At 40.9% G+C, this 23,258-nt stretch overlaps 1 protein-coding gene across 1 annotated transcript in view; it reads left to right on the forward strand.

The window, feature by feature from the left end:
- Positions 1–23,258, forward strand: part of TTLL5 (tubulin tyrosine ligase like 5) — a 267,739-nt gene that overhangs the window by 213,106 nt on the left and 31,375 nt on the right. The window contains exon 30 of the mRNA XM_021099539.1: positions 18,503–18,720. Within this exon, the coding sequence (XP_020955198.1) occupies positions 18,503–18,720 (218 nt within the window). The remainder of the gene's footprint in view (positions 1–18,502; positions 18,721–23,258) is intronic.

A 23,258-nucleotide genomic window follows, 5' to 3' on the forward strand; every position in this document is an offset into this window, starting at 1 on the left:
ACTACCATTTGATCCAGCAATTCCACTCCTGAGCATCTATCCAGAGAAAACCATGACTTGAAAAGACACATGTACTCCAGTGTTCATTGCAGCACCATATACAATAGCCAAAACATGGAAACAACCTAAACGTCCACCAACAGAGGAGTGGATCAAGAAGATGTGGTACATATACACAATGGAATATTACTCAATCATTAAAAGGAAAGAAGTACCCGCATTTTTAGCAACATGGATATCCTAGAAATTACCATGCTAAGTGAAGTCGGTCAGACAATGAGACACCAACATCAAATGCTATCACTGACATGTGGAATCTGAAAAAAGGACACAATGAACTTCTTTGCAGAACAGATACTGACTCACAGACTTTGAAAAACTTATGGTTTTCAAATAAGACAGGTTTGGGGGTGGGGGGATGGGCTGAGGGTTTGGGATGGATATGCTGTAAAAATTTCGTTGTGATGATTGTTGTACACCCACAAATATAATAAAATTCATTAAGTAATTTTAAAAAAAAGAAAAGAAAAAATATATATATATGTATATATATGGGATATTGGCAGCATATGGGCCAGTTTGCATTGCTACAATTGCAGATATCAATGTATGATTGAACAGTAATCAGTTTTGTGACTGCAAAGTACAAAGAGCTTTATTTGGGTCTTAAGAATTCCAATTTGGGGAGTTCCCTTTGTAGTACAGTGGGATTGGCAGCATCTCCAGAGCACTGGGACACAATTTCCATCCTTGGCCCAGCACAGTGGTTTAAGTATCTGGCATTGCCACAGCTGCAGCCTAGGTCACAGCCGTGGCTCAAGTCTGATCCCTGGCCCAGGAACTCCATGTGCCATGGGGTGGCCAAAAAAGAAAAAAAAAAAAAATCCAATTTGGGAGACAAATTTAGGTAAAACCAAAATATTGTCCCAGGGAAGAGAAAGAGTCAGTACTTACAAAGACAAAAGGCACAAGGTTATTCAGGAATTATTGTTGACCGTGATGCAGGAAAGGAAATTTTGTCCTTAAAGGATAGGATGTCATGAGTTATTTTAGGGTAAGGGTCCAATCAATAAATATGCTATCAGTGGTTATTTTAGAGTGGGTCCACTAAGTATCTCGAGTTTCTGAAGCACTGGACAGATGTCCTGGATGCCTACGTTAAGACAAGAAGTGGTCAAAGTTCAGATTCCATCCGTGCTGCAATGTCACACTTCCCCAGTGGCCTCCATGTCCATTTTAGAGCACTCTCGTAGCAATACCAACTCCATTTTTATCTTCCTTCCACAGTGTATCTTAGTTTTTTTTAATTTATATAAATTTCTTAAAACTTTTTAAACCTAATTCCCTGTCATTCAAAGTGCTTAGGCATACCAACTTAGGAGTTCCTGTTGTAGCTCAGCAGGCTAAGAACCCAGCATAGTATCCATGGGGATGTAGTTTTGATCCCTGACCCCGAGTTGCAGTGTAGATCACAGATGTGGCTTGGAACCAGTGTTGCTGTGGCTGTGCCCTAGGCCTCAGGTAGAGCTCCGATTTGGTCCCTAGCCCAGGAACTTCCATATATTGCAGGTGCAGTCATTAAAAAAAAAAAAAAAAAAAAAAAACCAACTTAATCAGGTGCTGGATAGTGGAAACATATATAGCCTTATTTCCTTTAGTAGTGTATAATTTATGGCTCTAAAGAATGTAGACAGTTGGTCCCTTTTAATGCTTCCATACCTTAAAATGGTGGATGATTTTTTTTTTTAAAGGAAGTGATTATAGAGCACTGAAGTTTTGAGGAAAGAGAGACAGCTTTGCTGATTTTCACTATTAGGAACTGCTTCATTTATAAGTCCTTTTCATTCTTTTGATTAGCTTCCAGCAACTCACATTCCTTTGAAAATTCAGAGTATTGCTATTCTTGTGTGGATTTTTTTTTACTGAGGATTATGCCGATTGAGTTTCACTGAAATATGAAGTATATGGAAAATATGTTTTTGAGATCCTGTCAGAATACCTGTTTGAGGGAGGAGTCAGAACTCCCCAGAAAGGAGTTATCTCGTGTCTCCTGGAGAGGGAGCAGGAAATCATTATTTATCATAATTTTATATATGTTTATAACATCCTTTTATTTTTTTCCCCCCGTTCTACTAATCCATAGTTGATTTAGGTTAAAATGACTAAAGGTAAAGTGTGGGGTCGGGGGAGAACAAAAGGAACTCAATTCTACTAGCTTGAAGAGTTTATAACTAATAAAGTAGCACATAAGATATTAAACGTTCTAAAATGAAGAGTATTTAGTAACTTCGAGCACTTTATTTCACAGGGCATTAAGAAACACTCCACAGAAGAAGCAAAACCCTACTAGATTTTTAAGCTTCTGTTTTTAGCTTACCTTGTGATGGTGCTGGACCTGACTGTTATAACTACAACCAAATTATTAGTTGAAATATGGTTTGCATTCCCAGTATGTCCTAATTATCTTTCCTTGGGTTAACCCCTTTAGATAGAGATGGTTTCTCTCATGAACTTCTTATGCTTTGAATTCAATTTTTTCTAAAGTGTAGGTAGCCATTGATATAACTTATAGTTTTGTTAATTGCCTGTTTGAGAATCCACTAGTGTAGAATTGAAATCTGATTTACCTAGCATTTATTCACAAGAAAGACCTGTTTATGGTCCAAGACATTAAAAGGGGCTTTGTGCTCTTATACTGCATTGTATTACATTGTTTTATATTAATTATATTAAGTTATATTGTATTATGTTACTACTATACATGGACAGTGCCTTTCCTAGTGATCACCTAAAAATACTGTTGGAAAAATCATGCAGCCTTGCTTGCATCACATGCAGAGGACGTTCTCCATCCTTTTCTGCACTTACATAGCCAGATTATTGAAGATATTAATTTCAAGAAGGAAAACTCCAATTCGGGATATGAGTTTGGAAGCACACATCTCTAACCATTCATGCAAATATGCACTTTGACCCTCATTTCTGTCTAGCATGTCATTCGTAAATCTAGAAATTGTCATGTACTGAATCACCCCTACAAAAACCGATCCTGTAACATGCACATGAGAGAGGTTTCTAGGGCCAGAGGTAGGAGGAAATAGGTGTGATCCTGTCCATTTGATAGAGAGCATGAAAAATAAAAATAAGACAAAATTGAAACTATAAACTTTTATACACTGATGGGTAAAATGAGCAGTTTTTAAAAAATCATTCCAAACCAGAGCAGGGGGTCAGCAGACTTTTCGATAAATGGCCATATAGTAAACATTTTGGGCCTTGAAGGCTAAGCAAGCATAGGGTCTGCCGCAGCTACTCAGCTCTGCCATGGTAGAATGACAATAGCCACAGACAAATGTAAATGAATGGATGTGGCTGTTTTCCGGTAAAACTTTATTTACAAAAACAGCAGGCTGGATTTGGCCTACAAGCCCTAGTTTGCAGACTCCTGGTTTTGAGCAACAGAACCCCTTGGAGCGTCTGTTAAAATATCAGTTGCTTCCGTCACCCCACTTCTGATCCAGTAGGTTTCAGATGGAGCTCAATTATTTCCATTTCTAAGTTCCCAGATGATGATGGCTTTTCTTCTGGGGACCACTCTTTGAGAACCACTGAGCTAGAAAGAGATTAGGAAGGTCTCCTCTTCATTATTTGTTTTCTTTTGGAAGGGGAACTGGATTTGTTACAACTTAGCGTTGCCCTTATAAAATGTCAGGCAATCATTTTTTAATAGGAACTTCGTTTCCATCTTTTCCACTGCGTCTACCACAGTTTCCTTATAAATAAATTTTCCAAACTTGAAAACTTCCCGTTCCTTGGAAACTTCCCGTTCATTCTTCTTATCAAAGTACATTCTGCTCAGCAATCACTGCTCCTAGGAGTCAAGTTTTCTGATAGATGAGAGATAAGTAATGGGACAGATTCCTTCCTCTTCATTTTAGGAGGACTAGCCACCACTTAGTAAGCGCTTGCTGTGGTCCAAGCACTATTCCAGATTCTTTACATATATTAATTCACTTAAAATGACATCGAGGATGGTTGAGGAGATGGCAGGATCTTGGAGTCTAGGAATGGTAAATTCTATGTTGCTATATCCCAATGTGTCTTCGCTCTGGTTCCCCTCATTGCTTCCCACTTCCTTCTCATACTGGCTTCCTGCCCCTGAAGGAAAGGATAAAAAAGTTTTCTTTCAGCTGAGTCGGGGGACTTTCTTGAGCAGCCGTGACTGCTGGTGACATCAGCATGAGTAGCCCTCCTTGCTGGGGTCCACGAGGAGGGCTGCACTGGCTGTGAGGCCCGACTGACCTGATTCTAATTGCTGACGTTGAGCTGATGTTATTCTTGGCCCAGGGCACAGTGATTACTCAGTAGTTTCTGTTAAAGTGATCCTTTGTTAAACCCCTGCTCCCAGCCCCCTTCTCCTGCCCTCCCACCCTCTCCTCTCCCTCCTCTAGACTGAAAAAAAAGCCCAAAAAAGCAGAAAAATTAAGGATATTTTGATGGCCAAGGCAGAACTGCTGAAATTTCTTTTAACAGCAAAGGGGAAGAGAGGAGATTTTAAGTCCATCTTAAGGGTTTCCAAAGCCCTTGCATTTTTAGTAGACTTAATTTTCAACATTGTAAGGTAACTCAAGGTAGGAGAAAATCATGCATATCCGAAGTTCCTCTCATCCTTCCACTCTCTGCCTTACTCCCCCATCCTACGATGCCCAGGTTCACCAGACTAACCTAGATTTGGTGAGGGGCATCAGAGACCAACGTTCCAAAGCAAGCAGGGCCTGGGGACTGGCTGAGTGGTCACCTGAAGGGATCTTTCTGAATGACAGCGACATCTTGAGTGCCTTGTAATAAGCCCTTTGCTAATGGTGTGTGAGTAGAAGCATAGCCTCACAGGTGTGGAGAGGATTCCCATATAAACCCAGCCAAGTCTTGTTATTCTGCTCCTAAAAGTTCATTGCATGTGTCCAGAAAAATTCTGCCCCCCTGCAGGAATGAATACTGTTTCTCCAAACCTTCAGCCGCTGTGTGTTTGTGTTGCGGGGGAGGGGAAAGAAAAAGTCAGGAGGCACCCGGGCTTTTCCAGGCAGCCAGCAATAACATGCTAGCTCCTCAGCGTGGCCCAGGGAGAGCAGGCAAGCAGACGAGCTCTGCAGGGGGAGTCTTCCTGCCTCTTTCTAACCAGAGCATCTGGAAGAAGGCTGGGGCGCCAGCTCCTACATGTTGCTGAAGCTCCTGGGGCAGGTTGAACGTCATAACCTACTGCTGCTCTGTTTTTTGTTCTCATCTATTTTTGGGGTCTTTTGTTCAACTTTACATTTTCTTGTGACTGTTATCAGGAACTCATATAAATAATACTTAGTTTATAGCTTGTTTATGATTATGATTTTCTTAGAACCATTCGATTCAGCAGATTTTGCCAAACCAAACTCTTTTCTTCTTACCTAATAAAAATACATTGAAAATATGTGAAATAACATACGTAAGACTGCATTCAGCTCTTTGGAAATGAACACCGTGGACAGGCTTTGGAGGGAGATAATCCCTGAGCCCATGACGCGGGTCAGGTTATTGGGCTTCCTGGAACCTCATTCTTATGTCTGATATGGTGATGATGAGGTGTATCTGTGGGTTATCATGAGGATTATATTCCTCGGGATGTTACCATGTGCTAAGCACTGAACTTGGAGTGGTAGTTGTGTTATTACAGTGAATCCTCACCACTGCCCTCTTATTAGCCCTATTTTATAGACGTAAAAATGGCGCATCACTTAATCGTTTTCCCAGGCTCACGAAGGTAATAAATGAAAGAGCCAGGGGTTTTGAATTCAGGAGTGGCAGCCTCCAGCATCCAAACGCTCAGCTATCGTGTTGTATACTACTACCCTCACAGTATTTAGGCATTCAGTAAATAGTAGTTGTATGTATTATTACATACATTTTAAGTTGCAGTCCATTCATTCACACAGGTACTTCTTGACAGCTATAAAACTGTATTTGAAAACTTATTCTCAGGTAACTAGTCTCCTTATTCAGATATACTCTTGTTAAAAAAAAAAAAAAGTTGTCATCCCAGGGACCTCAAATTCTTTTTTTTTTTTTTTTTTTTTTTTTTTTTTGTCTTTTTGCTATTTCTTTGGGCTGCTCCTGTGGCATATGGAGGTTCCCAGGCTAGGGGTCGAATCGGAGCTGTAGCTGCCAGCCTACGCCAGAGCCACGGCAATGCGGGATCCGAGCCACGTCTGCAACCTACACCACAGCTCACGGCAACGCCGGATCGTTAACCCACTGAGCAAGGGCAGGGATCGAACCCGCAACCTCATGGTTCCTAGTCGGATCCGTTAACCACTGCGCCACGACGGGAACTCCTCAAATTCTTAATTAAAGAAATATCTTAATAAGGTGTTCCTGGGCTTAGGACTCTTAGAAATACCCATATTTTAACACCTCCCCTTGTGCTTTTATTATTCATGACAAGGACCACTGTGTCATATAGTGTCCGGAAATACATTCTAGAAGTTTGGAGATTCATAGCATGTGTGTGGGTTGATATTAATAACAGGAATTATGTCTTCAGTTACCACTTTGTCCTTTCAACTCTATTATTGTTATTGGTCATACTGTTTTAATTTTACTTCTATGAGCATGTCTTTGAGAAGACTATTAGGAAACATGACAGGTATCTACAAATGTGAATACCACAGGTGATGCTTTTGCATGATTAATGTTATGCTTGCTTTTTCAATACCATAGAAATCTGACTCTTAATGCATTATTACAATATAGACATCCATTCATGATGCTAATTCAATACTAATAGCAATAGAAAGAAGTCCCCTGATTACTACCCGGTTGTTTTCTAAGCTAGAGAAGTGTCCCTTTGGAATCTTAGAGGGAAGAAGGTGAGGGCAGGGAAATGAGCATATAGTATATGCCTCCTGTGTGCTGTGGCGTTCCACTAATAAGGAAGCTGATACTCAAAGAGCTGAATTAACTTACACAAGGTTGTCCAGCTGCCAACTATACTTACAGGCACCAAACCAGGTCAGAAGGCTTCCAAAGCCCAAAGATTCACTGTGATAACACAACTGCCACTCCAAGTTCAGTGTTTAGCACATGGTAACATCACCAGAGCTTTCACTCTCCCTCCCTCTCCCTCGATTAAGTGAGTTTTCATTTTCTTCTTGATTTATACATTTATCGTCAGATAAGACATTCCAATTTTGTTGTTGTTGCTGCTGCTGAACACCCATATACACAAATATGAAAGAAAAGGTCAGCACAATGATTCAAATTGCAGAACTCCACTTGGTTGTGGGTATGTAAGAGGCAGCTGTTCACCTGCCAACCACTTGGAATAGACCTTGTTTGTTGTATATCCTTAAAGTGTGGTTTTGCTGTAGCTGCCTGATGACTCATTCCATTCCATGCCCTCTCTCTCTATGACCTTTCTCTTTTTCTGTTTGTCCATTGGCATATGAGGAACACAGAGCAGTAACTTTGTGTAAGATGATGAGAGACCTCATCTTTGAACATAAAGAACCCCATTCATCTGCAATGGAAATGGCCAAAGGAAAAACTTAACAGATGTATGACAGGAAAGGCTAAGATGAGCAGTAGGTCAACATGTGAGATTCTGAGTCAAATAAAACAAACTATGTATTTGAAGACAAAGACAAGTTAGATATTTATAAACTCTGAATTTAAAGTTGTAAAAGAACTTAGATATTGCCTTATCTAATTATTTCTCATTACTCATCAGGAGATATAAGTCGCAAACATGTTATTAGGGAGAATAAGGACCCTGGTATATAAAGAATACCCTAAAGCTTCTAGTAAGTAAAAGATAAAAGAGACAATTGAAGAATGAGGTTGTGCGTAATTTTTTTTAAACCAACTAAATTCTCAATCTGGAGTCATTGCCAATCTTTCGAAGTTAACTTTCAAAATAAGTAACAGATTTTCTTACAGACAACTTTTTTTCAACATTTCTTTCTTGGAGTAAAGTGAGTGAAATTTCTTTTAAATGCATCTGGTGGAAATTGGACACATTGCTGTGTTTGCTTTAGATTTGCTTTGGAAGGGAGATTTGGTTCCAGTGGATGGGCTTTAAAAAAGGAGTCAGCATAGCATAAATGAGGAAGGCAGTATAGTGTCATGGGGCTGTGAAATCGACTCCTCCGTGGACTTGGATCTCACTTACTACTTAGTAGCCATGCCATCATAGAACCTGTTGGTGCTTTGGTTTCTTCCTCTGTGTGTGGAAGTGATGATGGGACCACCTCAAATGGCTGGGAAGATTAAATGTTGTAATAACATGTAAAGCGCTTAGAGCAATACTGACCATGATAAAAGCTCAATAAAAATTCAGTGCTCTTATTATTATGTTACTTTCATTGTGGTAAAAAAAATAGCATAAATTTGCCCTCTGAACAATTTTTGTGTTGTGTACAGAATTGTTAACTATATCCATATTTTTGTACAACCGATTACTAAAAGTTTTCATCTTGCATGACTGAACATTGAATAACTCCCAGTTTCCCCCTCTTCTAGCCCCTGGTGACCACTGCTCTGCTTTGTGTTTCTATGAGTTTGATTACTCTTTAAATACCTCATGATAAGTGGCATTATGTACTATTTGTCTTTTTTGCATTTTAGGGCTGCACCTGCAGCATATGGAGGTTCCCAGGCTAGGGGTCAAATCAGAGCTACAGCTGCTGGCCTACACCATAGCCATAGCAACGTGAGATCCATGTCATGTCTGCGACCTATACCAGAGTTCACAGCAACGCTGGATCCTTAACCCACTGAGCAAGGCCGGGGATCGAACCCACATCCTCATGGATCCTAGTCAGGTTTGTTACCACTGAGCCACGACAGGAACTTCCTTATTTGTCTTTTAGTGACTGGCTTATTTCACTTAGCATAATGTTCTGAAGGTTCATCCATGCTGTAGCATATGGCAGGATTTCTTTTTTAAGGCTGAATGCTACTCTATGACATGTATGTACATACATTTTCTTTATCCATTCACCAGTTGATGGGCATTTAGATGGCTTCCACACGTTAGCTATTATGAATAATACTTCAGTGAACATGGATGTGCAGACATCTATTATGTATTACTTTTAACCTTAAATATATGTAGCAGTATATTTTCAACTTGGGGTTTTAGTTAACCCCCCCCCCATGCCAGAAGCAGAAATTGGTTTAAATTGTATTTTAAAAGGTATTTAAAGGCTCATGAAGTATTAATTAGCTACATTTTTAAAATTAATATTTACCTGTTTGGACAGCTGAAAATTGTATGGTAGTTAATTTGTTCACAATTACTAGAAAGAGATATGAGGAAATAGAGTAGAAAGAATGACTAATAGTACCATGGTATAAAATGTTGAAAAGAATAATATGTGTGTCCAAAGGCATAAATGTCTTATTAAAAAAAGAAACAACATTAGCATTAAATTATAAGTTACCTTTCCGTGAGACACATGGTATTTCATTATAATAGTCAAGGAAAGATAAGGAAACTATTCTCTCGAACATACTGTTGGAAATGTGATTGGTATAGCCTTTACAGAGGGCAATTTGAGACTATGTATAAAAAAGACGTAAAACAGAGGAAGCAGCAGCCTTCTGATCAAGCTATTCTACTTCAAGGAAATTATTTTAAGGAAATGATCCAGCATATGTCAAAAGATAGAAATAATACATTTATCACAATATAGTTCTTAAACAGCAAAATAAACTGGTGTCGGCCTTAATATGTGTGTGAGGTTTCAAAATGGAAGTTTTAAGATTTTAGGAGGCCTACTTTTTCCCACTCAAAATGTATTAGGAACCTATTTCCATAATTGCAAATATAGATCTACTGTGTCAGTTTATAATATTCTACTATTGGTGATTGGTTAAGTAAATTGTAATAAGCCATAATAGAAAATATACGGCCATTAAAAACAGTGATCCAGATCTATCCTTATAGATATGAAAAAAAAATGTTCAAGATAGATATTTGAATGAAAAAGTCTCCAAAACATCAGATATCATGTACCATTTTAATAAACCCACAGAAATACGTGTATATACATAGAAATAAGTGATTATACACAGAAAAAAGTCTAAATGTTATTGGAGGTCATCTCTGAGAGTAGAATTTGAAATGACTTTTTAAAACCGTTTTCCTTTTTCAAATGAACATGTATTCAAGAAAAAGTGTTTCAATAAAACATGAAAACCTTGGCCTGCCAAATATTGCTGGGCATAGAAAGCACATATGATCCAGCAATCCCGCTCCTGGGTGTTTATCCAGAGAAAACCATAATTAGAAAAAAATACGCAACCCCGATGGTCTTTGCAGCACTGTTTACAACAGCCAAGACATGGAAGCAGCCTAAACATCCATTGACAGTGGATAAAGAAGATGTAGTGCTTACACACACTGGAATATTACTTTTTATTACCATGAAAGAGAATGAAATAATGCCATTTGCAGCAACATGGGTGGACCTAGAGATTATCATACTGAGTGAAGTAAGTCAGAGGAAGACAAATATCATATCATATCATATACTTATATGTGGAATCTAAAAAAGATGATACAAAATAACTTATTTATAAAACAGAAACAAACATATTTCGAAACCAATCTTAGGGTTACCATAGGGAAGACTGTCAGAGGAGGGAGGAATTGGGATCGATGGGAATAATACACACAACTACTGTATAAAATAAATAATTAATAAGAACCTACTGTATAGCACAGGGCACTCAAAAGTTTGTAGTCTTTTTTTTATATACATACTTTCAAATTGCTCTCTGTAAATGTTGTACCAATTACATTTCCTGTAAGGGAAAAAAGATATATATATATATTCACTTTGCTGTATACCTAAAATTAATACATTATAAGTCAACTGCAATAAAATTTAAAATAAATAAATCAAAATAAAAAATAAAAGTGCAATTTCACATTAAAAAAAAGAAGTGGAAAGCAAAGCAAAGTCTACAGTCATCGGAATCTAAATTTACCATCAAAATAAAGCTATCAATGTATGGCTTTTAACTGGTTCTGTTTTTAGAAGGGGGGGTTGCTAGTGAAGGTGTGTCATCCATGTGTCACACCTAGCCCAAGATCAGTTCCGGTGTCTCAATACTATTGAAAAACCAATCCAGAAACACTTTTGGTATCTTTGGTTTGCTTAGATGCAGGAATCTGAGGCACATAAGTATATTTGCATATCTGTTTTTAATGACCTGCATTGTTTCTCAAGTATTAGCAAGTACAGTTAATTTAGTTGCTTAAGGCACCATATTTTCAGTTGGTTGGTGAGTCATAGTTTCTCCTAAATTGTTCAGTTCAGGTAAGCACCTGTATTCACATCCTTTGCAGTAAGTCATTACTCTAAGTAAGAGTCTTCTAGTTGCTAAAGGAGTAGTAGCTTCCTAGTTAGTTTTAGAAATGGAAGGGTATGCAGAGGACTTCCAATGTCTTTGGCATCTCGAAGTCCCATCTCAGTGTTTGTGTCTCAGTCGCTCTCTGGATAAACAGGCGTATCTCCAGGGTTTCTGCCTCATCCCTGTCGAGGCCATAGTATTGCCCAGTGCCTTGTCTCAGTACCAGAAGTTGTACTTTGTTTCTTTTGCTCAGCTTTCAGCCTTGTCCCTGCTGACAAACATTGTGAATGGAAAACAGCCAAAAACTGTGTGCACTATGGGACAAAGACCCTTTGGAAGCTTGCTTTTGCCAAACTAGAATCAGCTATCCTCACTCTCTCCCTGTCCTTGAGTTTTTTACAGCATCATATGGTTGCACAAAAGACATAATGTGTTCTTTGCATTGAACAGCTCTTGGCCTAGTTGTAGTAGGGTGAATGATTGGTACCTTATCTGCTCAGGAAGAGAGACCATCCCAGTACTTGGGCTGCCAGAACTAGAAGTGGCTTTGTATGCTGTGTAATGGGAACTTTGTCCAAGTTAGGATAAAATCTCCTATGGGGAGAATAATGCCTAAAAATGTTTGCTCTTCTAAAATCAGAGTAAAGTGGCACAAAGTGACATTAACCCACGCAAATAGAGATTAGCATCTGCCCGCTTCCTCTCCCTTAATTTTCAAAAAAGAGACTTTAGAGAGTTATTTCACTGCAAGGAAGCTTCCAGCTCTGCTCCACCACAAGGAAGCCTGAATAAAGACTAAAAGGGGTCTTTCTCTGGAGGAGAACACATGCATATACCCACCAAAAAAAACCTCCCAGAATTTAATCTCTGAGTAGTTTTATCTTTCTACTAAGAGAGCCCAGCTCTTGCTCCCCTGTAACCTTCCAAGTTGCAGTCTGTGTTCTGTCTATCAGAAATCCCTCCTTCCCACGCACAAGTACCCTTCTGTTGTGGGAGAAGGAGGGCCTTTCCAGTCTTTTGTCTGAAGCCAAGCCAACTCTCAAACTCTGGTTTTCTCTGAGTTTCCTTGCTGAAGCATTGCTGTTTCCCACACCCAGGAAAGAAGCACGACTTTTGTTGAGCAGGGCATGAGTGGAGGCCAGCGCTTGCAGAGCTCCCAGGATGTTGGCTGTGTCAGTGCAGCCCCCGGCCCTGGGTCATTAACCTACAAGTGCAAAGTGCTAAAACTGTATGTCCATACCTCACGTTTCCTAGAAAGTATATGGAGAGAACTTTATACAATTCTTCTGTTCATTTGTGAATGGCTATCAGGACAAAACATTCCTCCTAATTTGTCATTGGTAGAGTGGTAGGATTAGGGCCAATCCGGGCTAAAGAGGGCGCAGGAGGCTAATTTCTGCCAATAGTCTAAGCACCTCTATTTCTGTCTGCTTTTAACATTGCCTAAGTACTTTCCTAGTTTTCTTTTTACCATATTTGATCACTTTAATCTCATTCCACTTAGCCTCAGCTTTGATAAAACACCTGGGGACCTATACCAGACGTTACTGACTTTTGGGAATTTGGGATGGCATAGAAGTCTAATAATTTCATTATCCATTCAGCATAGGAGCTCATGATCACCAAACAACAAATGAAAACCTAGAGGTTTTTTTACTGTATTTTGAAAGACTATCTGCTTTTTGGTGTTGCAGTGCATTTACGTTACATTGAGGCTTAAATGAGCTTGACTCTTTGGTAGACTGAGAATTATATCTCAGCTCAGTTAGGATCCCATTTGGCTGCAGGATACTAGAATTCCACCCACTCATGGCTTAAACAAGTAAGAGATTTATTTTCTTCCCCCTGTATAATCAGAAGTCTAGGGATAGCCTTTCTCAAAGTCCATGGTGCTGTCAGGAACCCATACTCCTCCTGTCTTAATCCGCCACAGTCCTCAGCAAGTGACCTCCACCCTCTGCCTGTCCACCTCTAGGTGGACATCCACGTTCTGGGCTGGAGAAGAGCAGAACAGGGCCAGGGTCGTGCACCAACTAACCCAGTCTGCCCCCCTTTAAAGAGCTTTCCCAGCCACTGCACGTGGAAATTTCAATTTACAACTCAGAACTCTGTCACGTGGTTATCTCAAGGTGTAGGAGAGATTGAGAAATGTTATTATTTTAATCTGGGCACACATTATTTGCCAAGCAAAATCACTTTTATTAGGAAGAAAGAAAGAATTATTAGTATCCAGGCAAATGTCTCCTAAGCAATAAATTCTCCTAATTTATTATATTTTATTGTTGAGGTGAAGACTGATGGACCATCAGTGTCTAAGGTCCTGCCACAAAATTTGCGTCTAGGAAGGCGAAGTTATTTTTGTTCAGTATCTATGGCAGGGCTTACCTACATTTTGTGGCTACATGTAAGTTGAACACAAAACATACTAGGCACTATTCAAACTCCAGAGAATGGTCCTATTATATACTACATCTCTGTGTAAACACAAACATGCCTATTTTCTTGTATAAGAATTTAGTTGTTGCATCAAAAAAAAAAAAAAAAAAAAAAGACTGATAGTTGGTATAATGTGAGGGTGTTTTTTTTTTTCATTCATGGAGTAAATTTTTTTTTTTTGTCTTTTTTTTGTCTTTTTGCTATTTCTTTGGGCCGCTCCCGTGGCATATGGAGGTTCCCAGGCTAGGGGTCGAATCGGAGCCGCAGCCACTGGCCTATGCCAGAGCCACAGCAACGTGGGATCCGAGCTACGTCTGCAACCTACACCAAAGCTCACGGCAACGCCGGATCCTTAACCCACTGAGCAAGGGCAGGGACCGAACCCGCAACCTTATGGTTCCTAGTCGGATTCGTTAACCACTGCGCCACGACGGGAACTCCCATGGAGTAAATTTTTTTAAGCACCGTTTATATACAGGGCATTCAACTTGGCAGTGTTAGTGAAATAAAAACTATTCAGGTATAAATCCAGGCATTTCCAGTAGGTATTGTCCAGAAAGAGGAAAAAAATACATATATAAGTGGCTGTAATACAGTGTAGAATGTGCTAAATATGATAAGACATTTACAAATAAATTTTTATAAGCATCCAGAAGAGGAAGAGATTACTTCTGCCAAAGAGAATTGAGTAAATATGATCTGGGGAACCCAAACATATGTTTTCATTTTAAGAGTTTGCTTTTACAGCTAGTAAGCAGCATCATGAGACTAGAAAAATATGTTGAAAAATGCAGAACCAACTGCTACTCACAAGTCATTACAGATAAGCCAACTCACATGTCAGCCCTTCCTTTGGTTCCTCAGTAAGTTGAGGTGGCAGTTTGGAAAGGAAGGCTCATTTGAGGGTCTACTGTGTGCTTGATACCTTGATTTCTGTCGAGAAACCTTCACTGAATGCCTGGGCTGCAGTTACCCCTGTGATCTTCACTTAGTCCCCAACAATCCAGCTAAGTAATTATAACTGCTTATGAGGAAGCTAGAGAGAGTTCGGAGGTTATGTAACTTGAAAAGGTCACCCAGTTTATAGGGGACAGAGCCCACATTTGAGCCCAAGCACATTTGACTGCAAAGCCATGCTCCTTTCCATTTACCTGAACCTCTGCCTTTCGCCCGATGACCTAATCTGGTTTTGTAGCCCATAATAAGTAACTATTGAATAGTCAGTTCCTTCTTCATCTCAGTCTGATGGCAAGTCCTACAACCAACTGGTTGAAACTTGGGCTTCATTTGGATACTTTGACTTATACTTAGAAAGTTTATCTGCTACCTGCTCAAATTTTGTTAGAACTTCACATCCTTTTGACCTTAATTTTGTAATAAATAACTACATATAGATGGTAGTATTCAAAAAGATACAAATGATGTATAATAAAAATAGTTTCCCTCGTCCTTTGGCCCCTAGCATAGTTCTTTATATGGAGGTTACCAGTTTTTTAAATATCCTTTCAGAATTGTTCCATGCAGATACCAATATGTTTGTGTATGTGTATTGGTGTATATATGTATGTTTGTGTGTATCCTTTTTTTTTTTTTCTTTTTTACACAAGTAGAAATTTACTATACTCACTGTTCTGATCTTGGGGTTTTTTGGTTGTTTTGGGGGGGGGGTTGGCGGGAAGGAGTGCCGCCATTTGCAGCACCTCAATGTGAGCTCTCAGTTTCCAGTCCAAGGATTGACCCGGGCTGCAGCAGTGAGAGCGCCAAGTCATAACCATTAGGCCACCAGGGACCTCCGTGATCTTGCTCTTTTTATTCATCTTTGTATTTAGATGTCCTAGAAATATTTAACAGAATTCAGTGAATTTGAAAAATGGTTGTCACCAGGGCAACATGTATTGAACAGATGTTCTTACTGATGGCAGTTCCCTCGCAGCATGAAAAATAGAACTCAGTAAAGAATGTTTTTATCTCCAAGAGCTCGTCACTAACAGTGGTCTTCCTCCCCTGCCACTCATCCGGTGAAAGTGTTTATGCATAGCCAATGCAGAACTCTTCAGCCTCATTTCGACTTCTGGTCTCCTCCCTACCCTGAACAAGGCATCTTTCAGGGACTCTTTGGGGGGTTTGCTTGGGGTTTGTTTTTGTTTTTTTTTAATTAAAAAAAAATTTTTTATTATACTTGATTTACAGTGTTCTGTCAATTTCTACCATACAACAGAGAGACCCAGTGGTACGTACATATACATTCAAGCACCCCAGGTTGAAAACCTAAACTCACTTACTGGGATATAGTGGTGAAAGTAGAAGCCTAGGCCAGGCCTTTCCTGCCTCCTTCCCCCTTCTGGTTGAGTCTCTCACACAGATTTTTGAGGCCTTCAGGTATGGAAACAGTGCTTGAAAGGAATGGGTTTATTTATTTATTTATTTATTGTCTTTTTAGGGCTGCTCCCATGGCACATGGAGATTCCCAGGCTAGGGATCTAATAGGAGCTGTAGCCACCGGCCTACGCCAGAGCTACAGCAACTCAGGATCCGAGCCGCATCTGCGACCTACACCACAGCTCACGGCAACGTCGGAACCTTGACCACTGAGAGAGGCCAGGGATTGAACCTGCAACCTCCTGGTTCCTAGTTGGATTTGTTTCCACTGAGCCACGATGGGAACTCCAAAAGGAGTGCATTTATTTTTGAGCCAGTCCCACAAACTGGCCTCTGGGGCACCCTTTGGCTACTGCAGGTCGCCCCTCACCACTCCCACCCCCATGTACACACCCGCAGCACCCTGCTCCTGGCTTTGCCCTGGGCCCGGGTCTGCTTGGCTCCCCTGCTCTGGTCAGAGATGGAGGTGATTTCCAGAGATGAGAAACAGCCCAGTCCAACTGGTCTGTTTGACAGCAGCCCGATATTCCACCTCTGAAATCACTTTGCTCTTTGTCGTGCTTCAGCCAAACCTGTTCCCTCCACACAAGCCCCCTGGGGCCCCTCACATCTCCCCAGACTCGGCCCTTTGGACACATTTTTCTGAAATGGGACATTCCAAGGCCTTAGTGTAGAAGGTTTGGATAACGCTGAGTAAAGCCACCCAGTTCATCTTTTATATCTTAAAAAAATAAAAGACAAAAATAATGCTTGTGAAGTTTACCCAGAAGGCGAATGTTTCCTAAGAGCATCTGATCTTTTTCCTTTAGGCTTTGCTGTGAGGAAATGATGTTTCTCCTACGCCTCTTTAGATGCGGTGCCTGCAGATGGAAATTAATTGCCGAATCCTATTACTAACAAGACCTATGTATTTTGTCAATTGTATTATTTTCCTCCTAATATCATTTTACATCTTTTTAAAAATTTTTGGGAGTTCCCGTCATGGCGCAGTGGTTAACGAATCCGACTAGGAACCGTGAGGTTGCGGGTTCGGTCCCTGCCCTTGCTCAGTGGGTTGACGATCCGGCATTGCCGTGAGCTGTGGTGTAGGTTGCAGACGCAGCTCGGATCCCTCGTTGCTGTGGCTCTGGCGTAGGCCGGTGGCTACAGCTCCGATTCAACCCCTAGCCTGGGAACCACCATGTGCCGTGGGAGCGGCCCAAGGAAATAGAAAGAAGACAAAAAAAAAAAATTTTTTTTGAACTTTATTCATTTATTTATTTTTTGGTCACACCTGTGGCATGTAGAAGTTCCCAGGCCAGGAATCAAACCCACACAACAGCAGTGACAACACGGAATCCTTAACCCACTGTGCCCCAAGGGAACTCATATTTAAAGCTTTCATGAGGCATGCATTTGAAAGCAGTGGTAACACAATTGAAGAATCAGTATCAAAATTTGCGACACCAAAAAACTCTCTCTAATGGGGTAAGTAAGTTGTAAGAGCTGTGTTAAGCATCTCCCTGAGGAAGTGTCCGTTTACATACATCCTCCAGGTTGGCATTTGTGGTTTTCACACGGTGGACTTTTAGGTCTTTGTTTAGTACTTGTAGGCTTACCCTCTGCGTGAAAATACCCTTCTTTTGATCTTGTATTCATGTATAGTAACTAGTATTCATCAGTGATTTTACTTTGCAAGAGTTTTCAAGTGGAAGGTCTTGTGTTAATCTATAGGTCGTCAAGAGGTTAGTACGCCAGAATTCTTCTACCAAGAGCCTTTCTGGCATCCACGGTCTGGCTTCCTGTCTCTCTTCCCACCTCCTTCCTCTGTCTCTCCCTGTTGGCTCGCTCTGCCCCACCAGCACTGGCTCCTTTACTTTCCTCCAAAGTACAAACCTTCTAGAGGAGTCCAGAGTCCTGTGAGTGGGCTGGAATTGCTTCAGTCTTCAAGTCACTTTTGGGCTATGCTGTATGTCTTACACTTGATTCCTAATAAGGGACATTCATTAAATGCTTGTTGAATGTAACAATGAAGGATGCTAAGACAGAAACCAGACGCTCTTCTAACTCATGCATGTAGACAACACTCGGTGCCCACCTGCCCTGAGTCCTAGCTCAGTGCACCTTCACCTCAACTCTCTGCTGAAAGAGCGTTCCCTTCACTCAGTCTAGACCTGTGCTGGCAGTATTTAAAATTACCTAATTTTCACTGTTTCCCTTTTCCTTTTATCCCACCTCAGGTTTACAAACCAGTTATTCAGTTACAGCAAATGGATTGTGACGAGCAACTCCATCGCTCATTTTTTTCTTTTTCTCCTAGGCAATCTTTGGCAGCCAGACACTACCTAACTCCAGTTTATGGACAATAAATAATGGTGCAGCTTGCAGAATTTCAAGCGCCACAGCCAGTGGCCAGAAGCCAACCACTCTGCCACAAAAAGTGGTGCCACCTCCAAGTTCTTCCTCCTCCCTGGTCCCCAAACCCCCATCCAGTCACAAACAAGTCCTCAGAAAGGCAACGTCCCAGAGGACTTCCAAGTAAGTTTTCAGTAGTCTACTATTCAGTTTCTTCTGAATTGTATCAATTCTGTGTCAGTATTTATTTATAGAGGCTCATGGCGGTGTGTACTGAAATGTTGAAAAGGAGAACACCTGATGGGGAATAGAGGCTACAAATTAGGTCACCTGGGGAGCAAGTGAAACACCACCAACATCTAGGCTGTACCTTGTGGGTGGGGCAGGCACTGCTCTTTTAAGTTCCCTGGGGATCACAATGAGCCTGGGCTGTGGGCAGGGTTCAGGGTCGTTTCTCACGATCGCTTCTGGCCTCTAGCAGGAGCCACAATCAGACGGTGCCCTGGGTAATAGCGCTGAACTGTGGGCTTGAAGGAGGAAATGAAAACTTCCTGCTGAAAGTGTTCTAATTTTGGCAGTTCTACAGAGCTAGATCTTTTCAATTTCACATAAAAAGTAACACCTTTCCATTACCCTCACCCTTGCTTTTTTGTTCATTTTAGGCATTTGAGAGGGAAGACGTAGGATTGGGATTTCATTGAAGAGATTAACTTTATTGACATTAGCCATCAGGCTCTGTATAGAACCAGTGTTTCTAATACCTTTTGTCACTGTCTACCTCTTTTACCTCAAAGAAGGTATTTCCATGCCTGAACCACACTTTTTAAGGTCACATTTTTCACTCCTATCTCCAGCCATTTTGCACTGAACCAGAAACAGACTGGTAAAAAGCATGTTGGTTCTAGCAGCCCTTCTCCATTTAAAATTGGGGGACTTTTTTTGGCCACACCCACTGCATGTGGAGGATCTCAGGCCAGGGCTCAAACCCGCGTCACAGCAGCAACCCGAGCCACTGCTTTGACAACGCCAGATCCTTAACCCACTGCACCACAAGGGAACTCCAAAATTGAGGAACTTACCAAAGATGTCTGGAAGAAGCAGACACTCCCTGATGGATAAATGCCTAGAAGAGATTGGGGCATTTCTCTTGCTCTCACTGAGGCTCCCCATTCATTTGTCCTTCACAAAATTTAGTGGAATCCTAGGACATAGAAAAGCAGGTCCTGTTTTTTCCTCCTTGGATAATGAATCATATTCTGGATTTAGATTAAAAACAATCCCTGCAGTTGTTTTAATTATGCTGCTGCCACTATTCATTTATCCAACAAATATTTATTCAGTGCCTACTAAGTGCCAAGCACTGTTCTAGGAATTATTGGCATCAAATTGACTTCCTAGAGCTCTCCAGAGCGCTAGAGAAGGGCCATAGGAAGGTTGCAGTTCGTAGTTGAAAGCCAGTAGAGCAATAAGAAGGATGTATGGCCCCTCACCCTAGAAAGAGGAGGTCAAATCATTAAGGGCACAGCCTCTGAGGCCAGACTGCCTGTGTTCCCATCCCCCTCCACACTTTATTGACCTGAGGTTTCAGCAAGTTACAGGTTACTTAAACTCTTCCCTTCAGTTTCTTATTTGTGAAGGGGGGATAGTAAAACTCGTACCTGCTGTCATAGGACAGTTGTGAAGTATTCGCAGACTTAATACATGTGAAGTGCACAGAACAAGACCTAGCACACTTGAGAACTCAGTAAGCCTTAGCAGCCATCATACGTGTTCTGTCATACGCCCTCTCCTCCCCAGGTTTGAGAAGCCCCCAGTTAGGTGGGAAAGTCAGTGAGTTGGACAGCAGTGTTGAAGTTGCCCTGTGCCCCTTGTCTGTGGATTCTCCCGTTGTTACTGAGACAGCGTGTGGCTGCCGGTGTGGCTGCTCTGCTGGTGGAGAGGGAGCTCCGTCAGCGGGCAGCAGGGCTGGCCATGTGAGGACCCCGCTCACTGCCCTGCACTCGCTGCTGGCAGGAAAGCTTGTCAGGCTTCTGAGATGGAAATGCAGCTCCATGGACAAACTTTGCTTTGCTGCATTTTTGTGGTTTCTTCTCTCTGACAGGCAGCAGTGTGGGAAAACCGGAAACAGCTCAGCACCAAAAATGCACAGAAGAGGGGGGGAAGCAAGATTTCTTCAGAATTTAAGAAATATAATCCAAGTATCAAAAGGCATGCTGTGAGGCGTTGTTCCAGGAAATACTTTCCAATCTGCCTTTAAAACTCCAGCACAAGTCTCTGAAGCTAAATGGTAGCTCTAATGGAGACCTTAACATTCTCTCCCTTCCCCATAAAATGTAGTGTCGTGAGGGCTCTCCCACTGTTTTCAATATGCTTCCGTCTTTTAGGAAAAAGAATAGCCTTGTTTTTCTCTGAACTGACTCAAGTGAAAAGTTCCCTCTAGGAAGTATCCAGATAGTTTTTTAAAATCATCTTTTGATTTAAGAGTTATTTTAGATGTACAGGAAAGTTGTAGAGATAGGACACATACAGAAAGATAAGTACACCCAGCTCTCCCCATTGTCGACATCCTACCTCGCCACCATACATTTGAAGAGTGCACCGTGCTAAGGAACTGTCGTTGGTACATTACCATGAACTAAACGCCATACTTTACTTGGATTGATGAAGTTATTTTTAATCTAGAGAAACCTTTCATGACTCCTGAAATCAGGATTCTGAATATCAGTTGAAGTACTATTCTTATTGTTCTAAAGTAATTCTTGTTCTTAAGCCAGCAGAGCAAGTTACTTAACGTCTGTGTGACTTAGTTTCCTATTTAAAACAGGGGTAATAATAGGACCCTGCCTCACAGGGTTATTAAGAGAAATAAATGAATGCATGAATGTCAAGCACAAAAAACGGTGTCTGATACATAATAAATGTTAAATAGGTGTTAGGTATTATGGTTAATAGTAAGATGGCATTGCAAGAAATTGTCACATAACTTTTTACTTTCTTCCTGCAAGATGTGTTGCTTCATCTGCTTGGAGCTGATTGCGGCCTTTATTCTGGATCAGTTCAGATTAATCAGGAACCCTCCGTTATGACTGGTGATACTGAGTCACGTTCAGGAATGCCATAGTTGTCCCAAGAGACAGCTAATGAGAAGTTGTAATGAGCTTTTGACGGTGCCAAGCCCTGTGTTTTTGGGTTGAACTTCAGACTTCTCCTAGCACAGAAGTTGGCACTGGACGAATATAGAAGCCATTTCCAAGAGCATCAGTGTTTCCTCATCCTAGAGGATTGAATTTAGAGAACAATAGAACATAAAAGATGGAATGTCGCTTGGATTTTGGTGCACAGGGAGTTGAGAGTCAGAACAGTGGGGTCCTATTTCTCTATGATAATAGTCAAGTCACTTTCCCTGTAAAGGTTTCAGTTTCCCATCTGTACAACAGAAACCACTGTCCCCACTGAATAATGAACCAAAATAACTTGTTTTGGATTTGTTCTGTTGAAAGCTTTTTTATGAGCACGTTTGTTTTTTAATTCTGATACTTTAGAACCATTTTCCTCATCCCTTCTGGGCCGGCAGTTCTCTGTTGTAGTTCTCAAATTCACATACTTATATTTCTTTTAGCGGAGTCTCTTCTGTCATTTCTGTGAAAAGAATGATTTAGAATTTTCGTACCTTTTCCATAGTGCCAATATCCTTTCTTGATTTTCCTCTTTAATGTTTGCAACACTTCATAATTTAGTACCCACTTCAGATCCTCCTTTCAAAACTATTTGTGGTATTTCTTCCAAGCGGTCAGCTGAACTAAGAAGGATAACAGCATATGAACAACTGTGTGCATATGAACTGTCTCTTTCTTATGAGACCTTTTTTTTTTTTTTTTTTTTTTTTCTGGAGCCACAATCACACTCTCCAGGAAATATGGAGAAAGACACCTGAGATTAGTTTGCCAGGGATGTGGGCACAACTCATAGACTAGAGATGAATCTGGAAGGGCAGGGTCAAAGCTGTTAACCTTGGGACTTTTGCTGAAGAAAGAAAACTGTGTGAGAAACACCAGAGAGGGCTTTTCTTTAAATAGCTGGGGTTACCTTTCTTGCCCAAGTTTGAGGATATCCTGCATCAGGGTGAGCTCCTTTAGGTGGAAATCGAAGGCAACTGCTGTTCTGTGTCAGCACCCAGGACAGTGGTGTTTGCTAAAGGCTGTTCGAGATTAGGAAGAAGAAAAGCAGTTGGGAGCACGGGAGCATGTTAAACTAAATACCAGTTGATGTGACCTGAACATTTGGTGATATCAACAGTATGATGGAGATGCTCAGAGATTAATGTCAGAAAAATATAAAAATAAGAATCGGGGAAAAATGTGTGTTTTGTCTTTTTAATATATGAGTTTTTAACGTGAGACGAAGTGATCAGGAGTTACAGTGACCTAAAAATAGGTTCTTGATGTGAGCATTGAAAAATCTAATGTTGTAGGTTAACCATCTTCTATAAGCCTTTCAGACTTGTGTATAGTTTTAAGAGATATGATTGAAACCGTAGCATATCCTTAAATATGGGATTTCTAAAGTATGCATTTCCAAAATGTACAACCATTGACTTTTGGTGCTGGAAGATCAAGGCCTGGTGGAAGCATAGTGCAGGACTTTGAGTGTAGCCAGATATGCAGATGGTCCGTGGCAGAACGGAAGCCAGAACTCCTATCGCCTACCGTGCTAACCCCATA

Source organism: Sus scrofa, chromosome 7, assembly GCF_000003025.6.
Source record: "Sus scrofa isolate TJ Tabasco breed Duroc chromosome 7, Sscrofa11.1, whole genome shotgun sequence".
Lineage (NCBI taxonomy): Eukaryota > Metazoa > Chordata > Mammalia > Artiodactyla > Suidae > Sus > Sus scrofa.